At 41.4% G+C, this 17,964-nt stretch overlaps 2 protein-coding genes across 8 annotated transcripts in view; one reads left to right on the plus strand and one right to left on the minus strand.

The window, feature by feature from the left end:
* Window positions 1-882: 882 nt before the first annotated feature.
* NSA2 (NSA2 ribosome biogenesis factor) lies at window positions 883-8,148 on the minus strand. The gene is made up of 6 exons (XM_087430177.1): window positions 8,039-8,148; window positions 6,305-6,492; window positions 6,069-6,219; window positions 4,271-4,450; window positions 2,279-2,471; window positions 883-1,126 (listed from the first exon to the last, which is right to left on the minus strand). The coding sequence occupies exons 1-6, from the start codon at window positions 8,039-8,041 to the stop codon at window positions 1,059-1,061; spliced, it is 783 nt and encodes a 260-aa protein (XP_087286303.1). The 5' UTR covers window positions 8,042-8,148; the 3' UTR covers window positions 883-1,058.
* A 102-nt stretch (window positions 8,149-8,250) lies between these two features.
* The window catches only part of GFM2 (GTP dependent ribosome recycling factor mitochondrial 2), a 60,372-nt gene continuing 50,658 nt past the window's right edge, over window positions 8,251-17,964 (plus strand). For 3 of the 7 annotated variants that reach the window (XR_015552043.1, XM_087430162.1, XM_087430165.1), the window contains exons 1-4: window positions 8,317-8,412; window positions 15,207-15,336; window positions 15,442-15,528; window positions 16,983-17,067. Coding sequence is in view for 5 of the 7 variants with exons in the window: in XM_087430162.1 (XP_087286288.1) it covers window positions 15,220-15,336; window positions 15,442-15,528; window positions 16,983-17,067 (289 nt within the window). In the remaining 2 variants the exon portion in view is untranslated. Of the gene's footprint in view, window positions 8,413-15,206; window positions 15,337-15,441; window positions 15,529-15,673; window positions 16,069-16,982; window positions 17,068-17,964 lie in introns of those variants that run through there. The other 4 variants (XR_015552044.1, XM_087430166.1, XM_087430169.1 and 1 more) reach the window with 4 other exon arrangements.

Raw genomic sequence — 17,964 nt, forward strand, 5'->3', positions numbered from 1 at the left:
GAGTACCCACTTACTAATGCAGATACTGATAAAGCAGAATATTCCTATAACTGGTGTTTTTGAGAGAGATAAGATTAGCCCTGAGCTAACATCTGTTGCCAATCCTCCTTTTTTTGAGGAAGACTGGCTCTGGGCTAACACCTGTGCCCGTCCTCCTCTACTTTATATGGGATGCTGCCACAGCATGGCTTGGTAAGTGGTGTGTAGGTCCACGCCGGGAATCCGAACCCTCGAACCCCAGGCCACCGAAGCAGAGCATGTGAATTTAACCACTACGCCACCGGACTGGCCCTACTATAATTGTTTTTTTTTTAATGATTTTTTATATTTTCATTTTTATTTTCTAAGATCAGCCCTGAGCTAACATCCATGCCAATCCTCCTCTTTTTGCTGAGGAAGACCGGCCCTGGCCTAACATCTGTGCCTGTCTTCCTCTACTTCATATGGGACGCTGCCACAGCATGGCCTGACAAGCGATGCATCGGTGCGCTCCCGGGATCCGGCCCTGGGCCGCAGAGCGTGCGAACTTAACTGCTATACCACGGGGCTGGCTCCTATAAATGGTTTTTTTTGTGTGTGTGTGTGTGTGAGGAGATCAGCCCTGTGCTAACATCTGCCAACCCTCCTCTTTTTTTGCTGAGGAAGACTGGCCCTGGGCTAACATCCGTGCCCATCTTCCTCCACTTTATATGGGATGCTGCCACAGCATGGCTTGCCAAGCAGTGTGTCGGTGCGTGCCTGGGATCCGAACCGGCAAACCCCGGCCCGCCACAGCGGAGCGCGAGCACTTAACCACTTGCGCCACCGGGCCGGCCCCTATAATTGTTTTAATTGTTCAATTTTATGAACATCTAAACACTAAACAGACCCAAAAATAAAGACTAATTTGTACAACTGGGCCATTTTAATGTTTTTTACAATAGATTAAATAGTTCTCTTGATGACTGCAGACATGTAAGGCTGTTTGGTAGCATTCAGAAACATCACAGTAATGGTGGTTTTCCTGATTGGTGTGTAGTCTTCAATAACTATAAGGAGTTACTTCTAGGAAACTGCTGTCAAACCAGTAAGACTGCATTTATGCATCCATCATTTTCAGGATTGTTGGTAACCTGGGCATATTTTCCTAATGAAAACAAAACAGAAAAAGGAGGGATGTTAGCTAGTAAAAATTAATTTTAAAGAATATAACCTTTGCCCAAAATATTTCTAATTACTACTTTTAAGAAAGAAAAAATGAACGATAGTAGGATAAATGAGATTGTATAAAATTAAATCAAGAACAAGCTTGAATACAATTTTTGAATACAATTTTTATATAAATATTGTTTTTTACAAATGGCGGTCAGCTCCCTTCTGTTCCTATGTTGTATTAACAAGCTGTTGTGGACTGACCTGAGCATTGCTACTTTTCCACATAATTCTTATGGGAAAATGCATCGAGTTTTAAAAAAGTTTCAAGTCAATTTAACAACCTATCTTAAAGTTGAGGTCAGCCAACGTGAAGTATGAGCCAGTGGCTCATATGAAGACTCAAGAAGTTATACGGTGTATTCTTCCCTTTCAAAGAACATTAAAGTTGAGAAATATCTGGGCACTAAAAGCAGAAAACTAAGAAAATGAGGGAAAAAATAAAAAATTGCATGAACCATTTTGGTTTTTAATTATTACTGAAACAGTGTGGCTATGTGCTTGACGTATGCCTCCCTTCCCAGACTCATGGTTAATTTATTGTGTTTTCTTCCAGTATTTTTTAGTTATAACTTTGCATCTGCTTCCCTCATAACTAAGGCCTTTTTAAATAAACAGCATCAAAATAAATCTAGCAATATAGTACATCTTATGTAACTGAAACCAATAAGCTAAATTAAAAAGAACTGCATTTCTTTTTTTTTTTATTTTTTTTTTATTTTTTCCCCCCAAAGCCCCAGTGGATAGTTGTATGTCGTAGCTGCACATCCCTCTAGTTGCTGTATGTGGGACTCGGCCTCAGGATGAACGGAGAAGCGGTGCCTCGATGCGCACCCGGGATCCGAACCCGGGCCACCAGCATCGCAGCGCGCGCACTTAACCACCAAGCCACAGGGCCGGCCCAGAACTGCATTTCTAACTACTTTTTCTACAAAAAGTATTCTTCCTAAAGATTTAAATCTGTTTTACATCAAGTTTTAACTTATCTAGCTCTTCTGCATTTAAATTTGCTGTGTACTTTGTCAACCTGAAAATTTCTATTTTAGGATTCTAACAGCAGCAGCCCCATATTCAAAAATTTACTTACCCCAAATAACCTTGCCTCCTTGTGTCACAAGGCCCAACTCGCTCACATTCACTTCAATGACAGTACCTTTGGTAATAACACCCAAAGTTGTATATAGCGGGGACGAGGGATTCTTCTTTACACCAAGTATTGGCAGGCAAAAGGTGGCTTTCAGTTCAGGATGTGTTACATGGGCCTTCTTGAAACGTAAGCCCTAGTAAGTCAAACATGAGAATGTTTTAAGTCCAAAATACAAAATGCTAACAACAATGAAGAATGATCTTTTTGCCTCGGTTTTCCCATCATCTCAAAAAAAACCAAAGGATTGAATAAGGTCAAATCTTAAGGCATTAAATAAAATACTTACAATTAATTCTACAGATTAAAAACCTGATATGGGATAAATATGTGGGGAAAAAACACCAAACCTGTACTCCTGAAAAGTGCTTACCACGGAACAGCTCCCTAGCACCACCCTCAGTTCTCCCCCTGCCCAGCTATCTACACTTACTGAGGACGTGAGACATGCCAGGTGCTATGCCAGAGCTCACCAAGAGAGCATTTAAACATAACCCTACAACCCCCCTACCTTTTTGTTAAATGAGAAAACAAGCATTGGCAGGTTATGACTTGTTCCCAGGTTAAATGGTGTGTGGATAGCATCAAACTTAAGTATTCTGATTCCAAGTCCTTCTATACCTCAGCTACCTCCCGTGATGAGAAAGGGGTGGGCTGTCAGCTTTTTTTTGTGTTGATGGTTAATACTGGTCAAAGACTGGAGAGAGCCGAGAGAGGTCTGTTACAGAGACCAGAGTCACCCAGTCACCTAGACTCGGTCTTTTGAGGTGTAGCACTTTAGAAGCCACAAGACTTGGCAGTCTCTTAAATTTGAGTTTTGCCTGTATGGGGGTAGGGGACAAATGATACTAAATCAAGTTCTTAGTGATGAACTCATTAATCAAGCTTGTAAGAAATATACCATTCAGAATGCCATCTGATTAATTCACAATAAGAAATATATCTGCCAAGCTACAGAAAACCTAGAACAGCATGGCTAGTATATTCTCTCCCTGTAGAACTGGTAAGGTTACCAAAATGTATTTAGAAGATTATGAATATGAAATCAAAGTAAGGAGAGTCTGTGATGTAACCCAGGGGTGGATGAATGTTTCCCATAAATGACAAGATAGTGAACTCATTAGCTCTGCAGGACATACGGTCCGTGTTGCAACTACTCAAACTCCGAAGAAAAAAAATCGGCCATGGACAATATGTAAATGAACGGGTGTGGCTGTATTCCAATAGAACTTTATTTATAGAAACAGGCTGTTTGACAACATTTTAATCCATTAAAAATTATTCAGGTTGAGAGCTAGAGTAACACTGCCAACTTCCCTCTCTCTGATTGTTTTTCTAGGCAGGCTAGATATCCAGTTGGGAGAGTAATTCAGTCTGTTTAAAGGGATTTTGCAAAAATATATCTTCAAATATACAGGGTGCGGAGATTGGTTTTGACCATCACTGCTGTCAAGTGAAATTAAAGCAAATTTTAGATTCTCTTTTTTCAATAATTGCATACTGAATGTTTTCAAAAGCGTTAAGATACTTCCCTAACTAAACTGGAACCGACTTTTGAAAAAAGTCCTACTCAAGTAACTGTTCTCAAAGACAAGTGTCAGGCATATAGTAGATCACTTGTTGAATGAGTAAAATGACTTCATGTGAAAAATGAAGATTCTAATAGGTCATATTTAAAAGTCAGGTTTCACTGACAATATCTGTATTGGAAATTCTTTCTCATCTCAAATCCCTTATGAAGCTGAAGACAAGATTCCTGACCATAGTGGAAAAGTGCTAAGCAATCCCTATCAATAACTTATAATAACAAAAATAAAATGTCTTTCAACCTGTTTTTTGTATCAATTTTGGAATTTTCAGGAAATCATAATGTACTTTAGCCAGTTTAACAAAGGAACTAATACTTAAGCCACCGTACTCTTGCAAGGGACTTACCATTGGCCTAATGAATCTTTCATACTTAGGTGGTTTTCGAGTAAAACCATCTCCAACAAAGCAGACTTTAGTAACCATCCTCTTCCATGCTTTCTTCTTTCTCTTTCCTGTTCGAATAACTTTTAATACTTCTGTTTCTCCCTGAGCACGGACTTTGGGCAGAGGGACTTCCCATTTCCCCTAAAAAGAGACCACAGTTAATATTTATATTGTGAGTAAAAGACAATGAGAATAAAAAATCAAATATGTTTTAGTTGTACAAAGTAGTAGATTCACTTTTTTCCTTAACCAACAAGATTTGGGCTTGACTGTTTTCTAGAGGTTTGAACCGTCTCCTTACAAGCCCTAAATTAATGGGAATGAGTGAAGTTTACATACCATGGGTACATTAAATAAAATGGTTTGCTTTAGCTAAAAATCTTAATGCTTTGTTATGGATGAAAAATACCACCTGTAAAGCAGTGACTTCTCTAAGCAGTATATGTGCTTACTAAATAGTTAATAGTGGAAAACTGGAAGACTGTCTCCACCTCTTAATATATCTTTGTATTTCTACCTTGAATGGATTTTTAGATTACATTACTAGTAAGAAAGAATCATCACCAGATATTTTCTACGTCCCTAGAATGCAAATTCTATGAAAAACCTGAAGTGGTGGAAGGCAACAGAAAGAATTCTGCACTTATTACCAAGACACAGGTTCTAGAAGCAACTCTGCCATTTCACAGATATGTGACCATGAAGAATGATTTGCAATCTCCTGGACTCTAGTCCCTTCATTTATAAACTGAAGAGGGATTAAGTAGATCATCTCTCAAGTTTCTATTGGTGCTAAAGTTCTAACATTCTAGTTTTGGATAATTACAAAAAACAAGCAGTAAGATTTTTAAAATCAAATTTGGAGACTGTAACTTCTTTAAATACAGATACCACATAGTCTGCTGCGATCCACAGGTGTTTAATAATAGTATCTATGCCTTTTTCTCTGTTTTTAGTAGAATTTAACCTAATTTGACATCAAGCACAATCCAGAAGTATTAAACATTCAGCAGGTTTTTTTTTTGTTTTTTGGGTGTTTTTTGGTGAGGAAGACTAGCCCTGAGCTAACATCTGTTGCCAATTCTCTTTTTGCTGAGGAAGAGTGACCTTGAGAACATCCGTGCCCCATCTTTCCTCTACTTATATGTGGGACACCTGCCACAGCATGGCTTGACAAGTGGTGCATAGGTCCGAGCCTGGGATCGGAAACTGCAAACCCCAGGCGGCTGAAGCAGAGCACGAAAACTTAACCACTACGCCACCAGGCCAGCCCTTCAGCAGGTTTTTTTTTTTTAAGTCAGATTACTTAGGGTGTTTTCCACTAGTCTACTTTTTAACCAATTCTGACACTGCAGGGCAGTAAAGTAAGAAGTAGTTGTATCTTTCTCCACAACAGCACAGCATTAGGTGTTGTCAAGTATAGGAAGCCATTAAAATGCTGAATTTGACAATCACCGATTACTCACTAACTTTTTGTAAATAATTTTTTTTATAACTAAAGACATGTGGCATTCTAATAAATTTTTAAAAACCTGTTGATAAATGCTAAAATATTCTGGTGATGAGAAAGCAAATTTTTTATTACTTAAACATTTTATGTAAAATGAAATTTACAAAGACTTCAACATCTAAATAATGGGAATAGTAGTTGGACTTCATGTTTCCAATTAAACTGAAGAAACAAACTAAGAACTCAAATCTGAATTTAAGTAATTCTTCTGAACAAAAAGAAATAAAGACTTTAATTTTTAGTGCTTACCGCTTTCTCTTTTCGTTTTTGTTTAATCATATTGGAAAGTACTTTAGCTCTGGACTGTCCCTCTCTATCCAGCAGATACGCAGGTACTGCTCCTTGTGGAGTCTTTTCATCATTCTTTTGTTTGGTGTTTCTCTTTTCATGCATCTTGATACTACCAAAAAAAAATTCAAGATTATGTTTTAATAACTATTACTCAAAATATGTCAATTTGTTACAACAAATAAATGATCACCTACGTCTTTTTCATTTGGATTTTCTCAGCATGGCGCTGTTTATGGTACAGCTTAGCTTTCAGACCAATCATCTTTTTTGCCTTCTTTGAACGTTCGTGAGCTTCTCGACCTTCCTTCTTTCTCTTTTTCTCGTGGTAATCCAAACGATATCCATAGCGCTTACGGTGTAACTCAATATATTCGTTTTGTGGCTGTAACAATACATGAAATGTTACTTTAATTTTAAAAATTGACAGAATTACTCTAAAATACTTTCTTTTGAGCAGCATATAAAGCATAGAAGGCCCTATGTCATCCAAATGTTCACTTGCTTAAATAACTCTTGCACTATTAAGCCTATTCATGTGATGTAAGTTAAATAAATTTTGATCCTGGATGAGATGAGGTATCAGGACTTACATCTGTAATAATCTCAGTGCAAGTTACTGTTCTTTGAAGGGAACTATCCAAAATCCACTGGACCACAAAAGGGATGATCGGATTCCATGATCTCTTTTTTTCTGAACATCAGTCAGTAATCTGGTTCTCAATATCATCATCATTATTCATACTTTTTATTTAAAAAAATTAAGTCAGTTTTATTGAAGTATAATTTAAACACACTGAAACATGCTCTTTAGGTGTAGGTGTACAGCTGTAAGTTTTGACAAGCTATACATTCTGTAACCACCAGTCAAGACAGAATATTTCCATCACTCCATTAAGGTCCCTTGTGTCACTCTCAAGTCAATCCTCTTTTTCCATCTCCAATCTAATATCTATCCCTCTAGTTCTGCCTTTCCCAGAATGAAATGAAAATGGAATCTACGCGAGGTAGCCTTTTGCATGTAGCTTCTTTCACTTAGCCTAAGGCTTTTGAGATTCCCCCACATCATGGCATGTATCAGTACTTCAATCCTTTTTATTGCCAAGTAGTATTCCATTGTATGGACACAGCACCGTTTGTTTATCCATTCACCAGCTGATGGATATTTGGTGGTTTCCAGTTTTTAGTGACTAAACTTCTGCACATAAGCCTTTGTGTGGTCAGAGGGCAAACTGTTTCCCAAAGTGGCTGCAGTATTTTGCGTTTCACCAGCAATCTAGGGGACCCCCTTTTGCTTTTTAAGCGCCTGTTTTATTCTACACGCCAATTTTATCTTAAACACATGGCCCCAGTCCATTTGCATTTTAAGACTGCAAAAAGAAAATAACGATGCAAAGCCAACCCCAGGGGGGAGAAGAATGCTAAGCAGCAATCAACACGGCACCACCTATCGGGTGTGGGGTTTTCGACTGCTATCACGTAAACCTGGCAGCAACACGAGAAAAGTACGGACTGCCATTCACAAGAAACAGAGCTGAGCGATGCAGCGGAGAGAGAGGGGGTCAGGCAGGCAGACTCCGGCTGCAGGCCGGCTCCCCACTTCATCAGCGGCCGGACCGAGGGAGGCGCGCCTTCCGTCTCCGGAGCAGAAACGCGGGGCGGGACTAACGCCCGCGGTCCAGGCATCGCCGGGCTCCGGCTCCGACGGCCACACGCAGGTGGCGAGCCAGGAACTTAACAGTGAGGCCTGTCTCGCTCCAAAGCCTGTGCTCTGGCACCACCGCGTCCCCAGGGTGAGGTGTTTTCACTCCACGGAGCCCACCCTCGTCCCTGCAGCGGCGCCTCGCTTCCGCCCCCACCCTCGCCCCCAGGCCCCCCGCCCCACCCACTCGGACGCCCCTTGTCGCGAGCGCCCGAGGCGACCTCCTCACCATGCTGCGGGCCGCCGGGGCGCGGAGACGGTCTCAACTTTCGGGTCTCGGGACCCACGAGCCAAGCACGCAACCGCGACAGGAAAGGGACTCCCAAAGCGACGGACTGCACAGAAGGCGCGACGCATGCGTTCCGGGCCTCCGCCCTGCGCCTTTAGCCGGAAGTTGCCGGCCGGCAGCGTTTGCGTGGTGCACCGCCGGAAGTGGGAGGCCGGACGGCGGCGGCAGACCGACAAGGAGCCGGTGTCCTTGTGGCGGGGCCTGGGCGCTCGACGAGGTGGCGCGTGGCGAGGGGAGGCCTTCGGCGCGGCCGGCCCTCGCGCCCTCCACAGCCGGCGGCCAGAGGCCGGCCCCGGCGTGCGGCCGAGCGCCAGGTGCGTAGCGGCCGCGCCGGGGCCGCGGACCGCGGGGGCCGCCCAGCCTCGGAGGGGCCGCGGGGCTCCCTCCGCCGTCCGCGGGAGCGGCTGGCGTCCGCGCGTGCCGCCGCGTGGCGCGTGTGCGCGACTGAGCGGGAGGGAGGCGCGAAGACTCGGGGCAGGAGGCAGCGTTCCGGGCCTCTGCCGCCGTCGGCGTGGACGGACGGCGCCCCCTGTTTCTGGGCTGGTTTCGGAACGTCCCGAGGCCCTTCGGTGCGCGGGGCAGAGCGCGGAGTGCGTTCGCGTTTAGTGGTCGGCTGGCGCCGCCGGCGCAGGCGTTCGCGACGAGACGGCACGTGTCACTACGGAGACCGTCGGTTTCACCTTTTCACTGCCCAGTCGCGGACGTTCCCTTAGCGACGCCGCTGTGTGCAACGTGACTTAGTTACGATGGGAGCGCGAGTAACCGCGCCGAGAGCCACGTTTTTCACTTTCCGGACGTCTTGGCGCTTGGATTGGACGCAGTTTGTTAATGCTCCATCTTCTAGTGTGATCTGTCATTTTCTTTAAAACCTGATTCGCAGGAGCCTTTGTGTATTTTCAGATACCATAAGTTATGTAATCTCTCTTCTAGAATACACTTCCTCTGCTGTTGCCTCCCTCACCTACTTCAGGTCTTTGCTTAAATGTCGCTGTTTAGTGAGGCCTTCCGTGACCTCCCTCCTTGCCATTGCAACCGCCCCACTCCCCTTTGCTGCTTAGTTCTTCTCTGTAGCACCTGTCACCATAGGAGATGCTGTGTGTTTCATTTCTTGGTGTATTGTTCGTCTCCACGGACTAGCACAGGGACAGTGCGAGTGCTGGGCTTGTCTTTGTTCCCTACTCTGAACCCCATCACCGAGAAGGCGCTGGTGGACACACGATAAATTCTCGTTGAATAAATGACCTGAATTCTCATACCAGTCCTGTGATGTGATGGCTGGAAAGACAGCTCGGAGATTCTAAGTGCTTTATTGAAGATCGCAGAAGACTTGGGACTCCAGCAGGTCCTCTGACTGCAAAGGCCAGTCTGATCTTTCCACCACAAGCGAAGGGCCCACTTGGCATTTGTATGATAATTAAAAGTTTATGGAAAGTTTTTAAAAGAGTTTTTATTGAAGTGTAACATACACTCAGAGAAATGCATACTCTAGATGTACGTTTCAATGGGTTTTCAAAACCCAAAGGCACCCATGTAAGCAGTGCCCAAATCAAGAAATTGCATTAACTTGCACCCCAGAAGGTCTCCTCATGCCTTTCCAGTCCCTGCCACTCCCCACGGTAAACACTATCCTGACTTCTGACAGAATGGAGTAGTTTTGCCTCTTTTATACTTTACATAATTGGAATCATACAGTATAAACTCTTTTGTGTTGGTTTCTTTTGCTTAACATTGTGAGATTTATCTTTATTGTTTCTTGTTGTAGCTCTTTCAGCTTAGGGAAATTTTTAGTAGGTTTGCTTCAGTTGTGAACTCAGGATGTTTTTTATCTATAATTCTCAAAGCCACTAATGCCCTTTTTTCCTTCTGAATTGGGAATAGAAGATAAATGAAGTGTTTTTTTTGTTGTTATGAGGAAGATCAGCCCTGAGCTAACATCTGATGCCAGTCCTCCTTTTTTGTTGTTGTTGTTGAGGTAGACCAGCCCTGGGCTAACATCCGTGCCCATCTTACTCCACTTTATATGGGACGCTACCGCAGCATGGCCTGACAAGCGGTGTGTCGGTGTGTGCCTGGGATCCGAACCGTCGAACACTGGGCCTCCGAATCGGAGTGCATGCACTTAACTGCTTGCACCACCGGGCAACCCCTAAATGAAGTTTTAAAGGTTAAGCAGTGGTCGAATTTTGATTTGTGTAAAAAAGAGAGGGCAGTGTGGTTGGCTATGTTGTTTATCATTTGTTCTTGCTTTCATCTGTGATTTCGGGATAAACATGGCCTAAACAGATCAATGTCAGCAAAGAGCTCTCTTTAGAAAATTAACTTCCTATATACATCTACCAGAAGTGTATACTAGATAGCCAGTCTTTGCTTTTTGGCAATCAGAAGCATAAAAATGTATTCCTATGTCTGGATGAAATTTTAAATGGTAATTATTGGTATAGATAAGATTAGAAGTGATAAGCCAGGAGGATGTGAGAGCTACTTCATAAATTGATTGTGTGTGGTTAAAAACTCGGTCTTATTTACGTTAAAGAGGAGGAACAGATACAGTAGTAAGACCTTTACAAAAAGTATTAGAAATGAAATGTTCGTTATTGTGATATGTGAGAGACAGACTAGAATTTTTAAAGCTAACTTTTTTCTTGAGTGGGGCTCATGTGTTACTCATTTTTATATTTCTAATAACAACTCCTTGTGTTGCTCCAATAAATGTTAGATGAACAAGAAATTGGAAAGTGCTTTATTAGTCCAATCGACCTAAATTTAAGAGTTTCTTTCACTACTGAGCGTTTTTTTTTAGTAAGTAAAAGTTATTTTGGCAAACTTTTTTCTTGGATGAAGTTAAAGTCTAGAACTAACTTTTAAAATTTAGATAAATGTCTTGTTTTAGAACTTGTGCCAGAAATAAATTTTGTAGTGAAAATGAGTGTTTAGATTGATAGCTTCAGGTGATCTATTCAACATGAAGAGAAAAAAAGCAAAGATGATATTAGGGATTGATATTAATCAATAGTGAACATATTGGCCTGATACGTTCTAAAAAACGTTGGATATGACACATCTGAAATGAAGTTTCTGATTTAGAAGTTACTGAGTACAGCAACAAATACCAACAGCAAATGCGGGCTCTTTTAAGTTGATGCTTTAGGATCTCCTTTCCTACATTAGTTGATCCTCAGCAACGTCGTCTTCTATTCTGCTTGTATACTAATGTATTTTGTGGTTGTCCCATGATTCCTGTTTTTGTGTAGTAAGCCTTACAGACATGATAGTCCACTGACTTTTTTTTTTTTTGGTGAGGAGATCAGCCCTGTGCTAACATCTGCCAATCCTCTTTTTTTTTTTTTTTTTTTTGCTGAGGAAGACTGGCCCTGGGCTAACATCTGTGAACATCTTCCTCCACTTTATATGGGACGCCGCCACAGCATGGCTTGCCAAGCAGTGCATCGGTGCGCACCCAGGATCTGAACCGGCGAACCCTGGGCCGCCGCAGCGGAGTGTGCGCACTTAACTGCTTGCGCCACCAGGCCGGCCCCCACTGATTTTTTTTTTTAATAGTTCCTGGATTCTTTTTGTTTACTGGTTGTGTAACTTGTTGCTAATAATGTAGAATGGATATTTACCTGTTTTTTCTCATAACTGCCCTTCTTGTACAATCAGGTGTTACAACTTGTAGTGTGCGCTTATGTATTCTCCAAGGCCTGAGAAGTTCTGGGCCTTATAGAATAACTCACTTGGCAGCACCAGTAGGAAACCATTGTCGTTGAAGGTCCTTGTCTTGACATGAGTACAGCCATGTTTGGCCGCTCCATTGACCTACAGCCACCAGCACAAAAAAGAAATACAAGGCTGCTTTCTGTGTGGTGGGAACTGGCCTTTTCCCGGGAACTGGCCTTTCTCCCACGGAGAGAGTTGCAAGTTGTAACATTTCAAGGCTCTTGGAGCGTCGTAGCCCGGAATGGACTGGCCATCTGTGCCGGGCTGAGACGATAACCAGAGAGAACAATGCACGTACACAACTACTGGGCTGGGACGTTAGCCAGGGGGCTCAGTGCACGTACGCCACTGATAACCATTTTGTGCATGGGAACACTAAATGCTTGCTCTGCAAACTCTGTAGTTGCTTACTCTGAAAATTACTGATGGTATAAAAACTGCTGGAAACTGAGCCCTAGTGAGAGTTCCACCTGTGGAAGGGACACCTTGCCCAGGACGTGTGATCCTTGCCCAGCCGCGTCGATTGACAGGGCTCTCCTGGCAGTGGGGCGTGGATGTTGTGAGTAACTGATTTGATATGAAGTAATTGATTTGATATGAAGTAATTGATTTGATGTGTTCTCTTTTCGGTCAACCTGGTGTTTCTCTTTCCGGTTGATTTGTGTCATTTCTCTTCAGCTGATGTGGGTGTTTTCCCTTTCAAGTCGGGCTGATGTTTTTTTTCCCTCTTAATATTTGACCTATTTGGATCTGTTTGCAGACTGTTGCCTTTACTATCCTCTATATAATAAAATATACCTTCGGTCCATTTGTTTGGAGTGGAAAGTGTCTTTTACGTCTCCGATCGAATCCCCGAACCTCTCTTAACAGTCCTAGACCCATGAGGAAGAAAATCACTGGAGAGCCATAAATGACTTCATAGGTCCAAACAAATGTTTGAGGCATTGTGCTAGGCACTGCTGGTAGATCTGCCTTCCTTTTCGGGAGCCCGCAGTAGTAGAGAGAGTTTGTAAGTATCGTATTTGTCATAAGTAAATGTAAGTTCCAAGTGTTATGAAAACACAGGGAAGGTGGTATTAAAACTTTCTGGGAAATAAGGAAAGGCTTCCAAGCTGGAGCTTGAAGATTGACTAGAAATTGACCAGGTGTGGAGTTGTGGGGATTCTAGAACTGTTTTCAACAGTGGCAGCGTTGCTTGCAAAGATGTGAAGGTGTCAGAGCATGGGGTGTCTGGGGAATTTTGGCCAGAGCTCCTGGATAGAGAGTAGGCAGTAGGAGAGTCTGAGGCTGTGAAGGTAGTTGGGGACAGATTTGTCGTATTAAGAATCTTTAAAGGTTTTTAAATAGGGAAGTGATGAGATGAGGTTCTTTATTTGAAGGATGTGTGTAAAAAATGGATTAAAGCAGTATTACTCAAGTGATTTGAGTATTATCTTTTAAGACTGGTCATATCTGAATGTCACCTGTGCTATTATTTACTTAATATTTTTCCTTAAATTCACATTTTTATGTAAATAAATTTAACTTCCTCTTAAGGAACACTATCTACAAAATCACAGATTTTGTCGGTTATTTTTTCTAATATTTATTTAGTAAATAATTTTTTTGTATATAAACTAAAATAATCATGGGCATTCATTTTGGGAAACACAGTGTTGGAATAAGTTTTCAAAATTTTTAGTCTGTATGAACCCTTCAGAATCTTAAAAATGATTCAGAATGCCAAAGAATTTTGTTTATGTGGGTTATAATTGATATTCAAATATTAGAAAGTAAAGCAAAACTTTAAAATATTTTAGTAATTCATTTAGAAATAATAAATTCATTAAATGTTAATGTTAAGTAGTATAGTTTCATGAAAAATACCTGTATTTTTCCAAAACAAAAATAATTTAGTTTCAAGAGTGTTTTATATTGCTTTATAATTTTGCAAGTCTCTTTAATGTCTGGCTTAATAGAAAATGGCTGGCATCTTGTATGTGCTTCTGTATTTAATTATGTTACTATATATATGTTTATTTTTGGTTGAAGTGTGTGAAGAAAATCCAGCCTCATACATGCCTGGGTTTGGGAAAGGGAGGAATATTTTAATAGTCTTTTCAGAAAATTGTGGGCCATCTTAATGCTTTACCAGGCTTTGACAAGTGGTAGTTTCTTAAAGGTTAGTTGCAATGTGGAATCAAACCATATTAGTGAGCTTTTTGTATTCTGTTGTTAGAATCCGTTGTTCTATTTTAGAATAGATCTAACATGCATGATTTTGCAAACATCCTGAAATTTGGCATTAGAAATGAAGAAGAGGGAATGGATTCAGGATAAATATTTAGGAAATAAAATCAAAAGAATTTGATGACTTCCTAAATAAGGGTAGTGAACGTTTTTGTCTTAAGATACAGAAACGAGCAGATTTAGGAGGAAAAATAATGAGTTTTGACATGGCTTCTCATATAACATGATGCACGATAGTTTAACCTTACCTGTTTACTTGTCTCCCTGCCCCCCCAATCTCAGATGCTTCTATGCATTTCTCATAGCTTTGATAGTGTACTTGAAACATAGTATTTAGTAAATGTTTTTATTTTTTTAATTTTTATTTTTTTGGTGAGGAGGATTAGCCCTGAGCTAACATCTGCCAATCCTCCTCTTTTTGCTGAGGTACATTGGCCCTGGGCTAACATCCGTGCCCATTTTCCTCTACTTTGTATGTGGGACGCCTGCCACAGCATGGCTTGATAAGCAGTGTGTAGGTTTGTGCCCAGGATCTGAACCTGCAAACTCCAGGCCACTGAAGCGGAGTGTGCGAATTTAACCACTATGTCGGCCTCTAGTAAATGTTTTTAAACTAAAGATGCTTGGTTTCTATAGTTATAGAAGAAGAGGACTTGCTCTTGTGTATTTTCTACATGATTTTATTTTTACATATTTATGGTAGAAAAATATGAATATATAGGTAAACCGAAAAGTTATACTACTGATGAGAACTACCAGTGAGAGATGAGCAAGTTTAACATGTAGACGCTTACCTTTCTATACTTAATTCTATACATTTACATAAAAATGCATTTTGGTTGGTGTATTTTTATAATTTCAGTAAATCTTTTTCTACAATATCTTCATCTCTTTCTTGAAGAATTAAAGTGTGTTGAAAAAGTACGGGACATTTTAAGCTTGAGAACCATATTTCTCATGTTTAGTCAGAATTATCATTTTCTGAATGATGTGTTGAGTTTTTGATAGCTAAAAATATTGTTCCTACTTATTTTTTTTTGGTGAGGAAGATTAGCCCTGAGCTAACATCTATTGCCAATCCTCCTCTTTTTGCTGAGGAAGATTGGCCCTGGGCTAACATCTGTGCCCGTCTGCCTCTACTTTACATGGGACGCTGCCACAGCATGGCTTGACAAATGATGCGTTGGTCCGTGCCTGGGATCCAACCCTGCGAACCCCCTGGCCGCCGAAGCAGAGCCTACAAACTTAACTGCTATGCCACTGGGCCGGCCCTCTGTTCCCACTTTTTAAAAGTAATACATTTTTACCATATATATTACATATGCCTTACTTAGATATGTCTCACTGACATGTACTACATAAACTTAGTTTTATAATTTTGTATATTTCTTTTTCAGAGAATAACAGTTCACAGGGCCAAGATGCTGTCCAACTCAAGGATATTTGCAGTGAATCATAAGAAAATATCCAGCTTGAACATTAATGTAAGCTTTTCTTGTAAAATTAAGTGTACTTCAACAATTTCAGTTACTTTACTTCCCAAGAGACCGAGTATGTCTCATATACTAGTATATCTTTATCTTCAGCAGTTTTTTTTTTAATTTTATTTATTTATTTTTTCCCCCAAAGCCCCAATAGATAGCTGTATGTCATAGCTGCACATCCCTCAAGTTGCTGTATGTGGGACGCGGCCTCAGCATGGCCAGAGAAGCGGTGTGTCGGTGCGTGCCCGGGATCCGAACCCGGGCCGCCAGCAGCAGAGCACGCACACTTAACTGCTAAGCCACGGGGCCGGCCCTTCAGCAGTTTCTTAACAGGGAGTATGAGAGATCCTATAACCGAGAAGAAGCATGCTTTATCATTAGTCTGTAAATTCATTTTGCTACTTTAAAGTCACCTGTGCAGCATTTTGAAGAACATCTATTTCTGTGTTCCATTTTGGGGCTGTTAGTGGCCCAAGGAGTTACATAGTTTTTCTTAGTGTTTTCATTGCTGATGCTTTCAGACTACACACCCTGTGACAGGTAGATACTATTTTACCCTGGTCATGATGCAGTGGAAATATTTTCTTAGGAGAATAGTGTTTTAATGCCAGAAACTTGGTAACTAATGTAGAAATCATATGGACGGCACAGGCATGCATTCCATGATATCATAAAAGGCGACTGTGGCAACCCCAGATCATTGCATACACTAACCATAACAGTTCCAAATATATTGGCAGCCATTAAATGTGTATCTAGTGGTCTGGGGATAAATTGGGATGGAGAATATTCAGCCTCTATGTGGGAACATTAGGAGAAGATACCTGGGGAACTTTTAAAACTGCCAGTCCCTGGTTCCCCTAACTTCTCCCCCGACAGTGTTTTTAAAAAGCTTTCCAGGTGATTCTAATGTGTAGCTACTGTTATAAATCCTGAAAACAGCTAATGGTTTTAGAGTTCATGACCCCCACCAGCTCTTAGCAGCAATGGAGGAGAACCAAGGAGCATCCAGGATGAGAGACCATATTTAACCTCTCTGACTCTCTGGAAACTTGAGGGTCGGGGTTCTCAGTGATAGCTGTCAGAATCCCCAGCAGGGCTTGTTAAAACACAAATCGTTGGGCCCCATCCCGCAGTTTCTGATCCTCTTGTCTGGAGGGAGCCTGGGAGTCTGTCTTGCAGACAAGTTCCCCAGGAAGCTTGTGCTGCGGGGCTGGGGGAACTGTCGTCGGAGGTCAGCTCAAAATGGCAAATCTGTATTAATTTTATCCTTCCTTCCTGAACGTATTTTGGGGTTGTCACTCTTGAAAAGAATTGGAGTTAATAAGTTGGGACTACTTTAAGGAGATTCAAAGTAGTTTATCTTCTGACAAAGCATAGTTATGATGTTAAAAGTACTGTAATAAATCATGCTAAAATAAAATTAATGTCAAGTTTCTTTTTCTTCTCACTAGAATATGTGTTGCTGTAAAATAAGAGCAAGTTTAAAAAGATTAAAGCCACATCTGCCTCTTGGAAGAAATTACAGTTCCCTACCAGGTACGAATGTTAGATTTTTCTCATTTTTCTTAAACTGTTTGCTTCCTTGCTTTCTTCTCCCTCCCCCTCTACCCTCCTCCCTTCCCCTCCCTCTGTCTCTCCTCCCCGCTCTGTCTCTCCCTCTATCTTCCTCTTCCTCCTCAGTCTCCCCCTTCCCCCCACCCTTCCCTTCCTCCTTGCCTCTTTTCTTCCCTCATCTCTCTCTCTCTGTCTTGTTTGCAAGCATATCCCTTATTAGGGGTCTCCAGTCATTTTGAAAACAGTGGCTCCTTTTTACTTCTTGGCTATTGAGATTATTAGGAGTTGGGACTATTATGATAGGTGTCAGGAGGGACTGTCAGTAGACTTATGCTCCTCATCTGCTGGCCATCCTAATAAGCAGAGCAAAGGGAAGGGTTGGTGGCTTCAGTGGCTGGCTCCAGAAGTTTAGCATGTGAGTCTACTTGTAGAGTTCTCTTGCTGTAATATCTTGATTTTCTAGCCCATTTATGGTTTTTATACAAAAGAAAACTGTTTTTTGTCAATAGAGGTTTACCAGAATAATTTATTTTGAAGGTTCTTAAGAGTAGTTTGGTTAAATATTTATCTTGGATAGTTTATGTTAGGTGATATGGCTGTTAAAAGCTGGAAGGCCGAGGAACTGACTAATTCTGAATGTCCTTGTGTTTGAAGTTAGCAAGCATGGGGAGACTCGATAAATCTGCTTTCATCCTGTTACTGTTCTCATTACCATCTTTTTTTTTTTTTGCACTTTATTTATTTATTTTTTTGTGAGGAGGACCAGCCCTGAGCTAACATCCAGTGCCAATCCTCCTCTTTTTTTTTTTTTTTTTTTTGCTGAGGAAGACTGGCCCTGGGCTAACATCCGTGCCCGTCTTCCACTACTTTACATGGGAT

Source organism: Ceratotherium simum, chromosome 4 (assembly GCF_057802395.1).
Source record: "Ceratotherium simum simum isolate JZ-2026a chromosome 4, ASM5780239v1, whole genome shotgun sequence".
Classification (NCBI taxonomy): Eukaryota; Metazoa; Chordata; class Mammalia; order Perissodactyla; family Rhinocerotidae; genus Ceratotherium; species Ceratotherium simum.

Coding starts and splice junctions, on each gene's coding strand:
- NSA2 (XM_087430177.1), bottom strand. Junction 6,220..6,304: donor AAAATCCAAATGAAAAAGAC/GTAGGTGATCAT, acceptor TTTTTTTGGTAG/TATCAAGATGCATGAAAAGA. Junction 4,451..6,068: donor AAAAACGAAAAGAGAAAGCG/GTAAGCACTAAA, acceptor GTCTCTTTTTAG/GGGAAATGGGAAGTCCCTCT.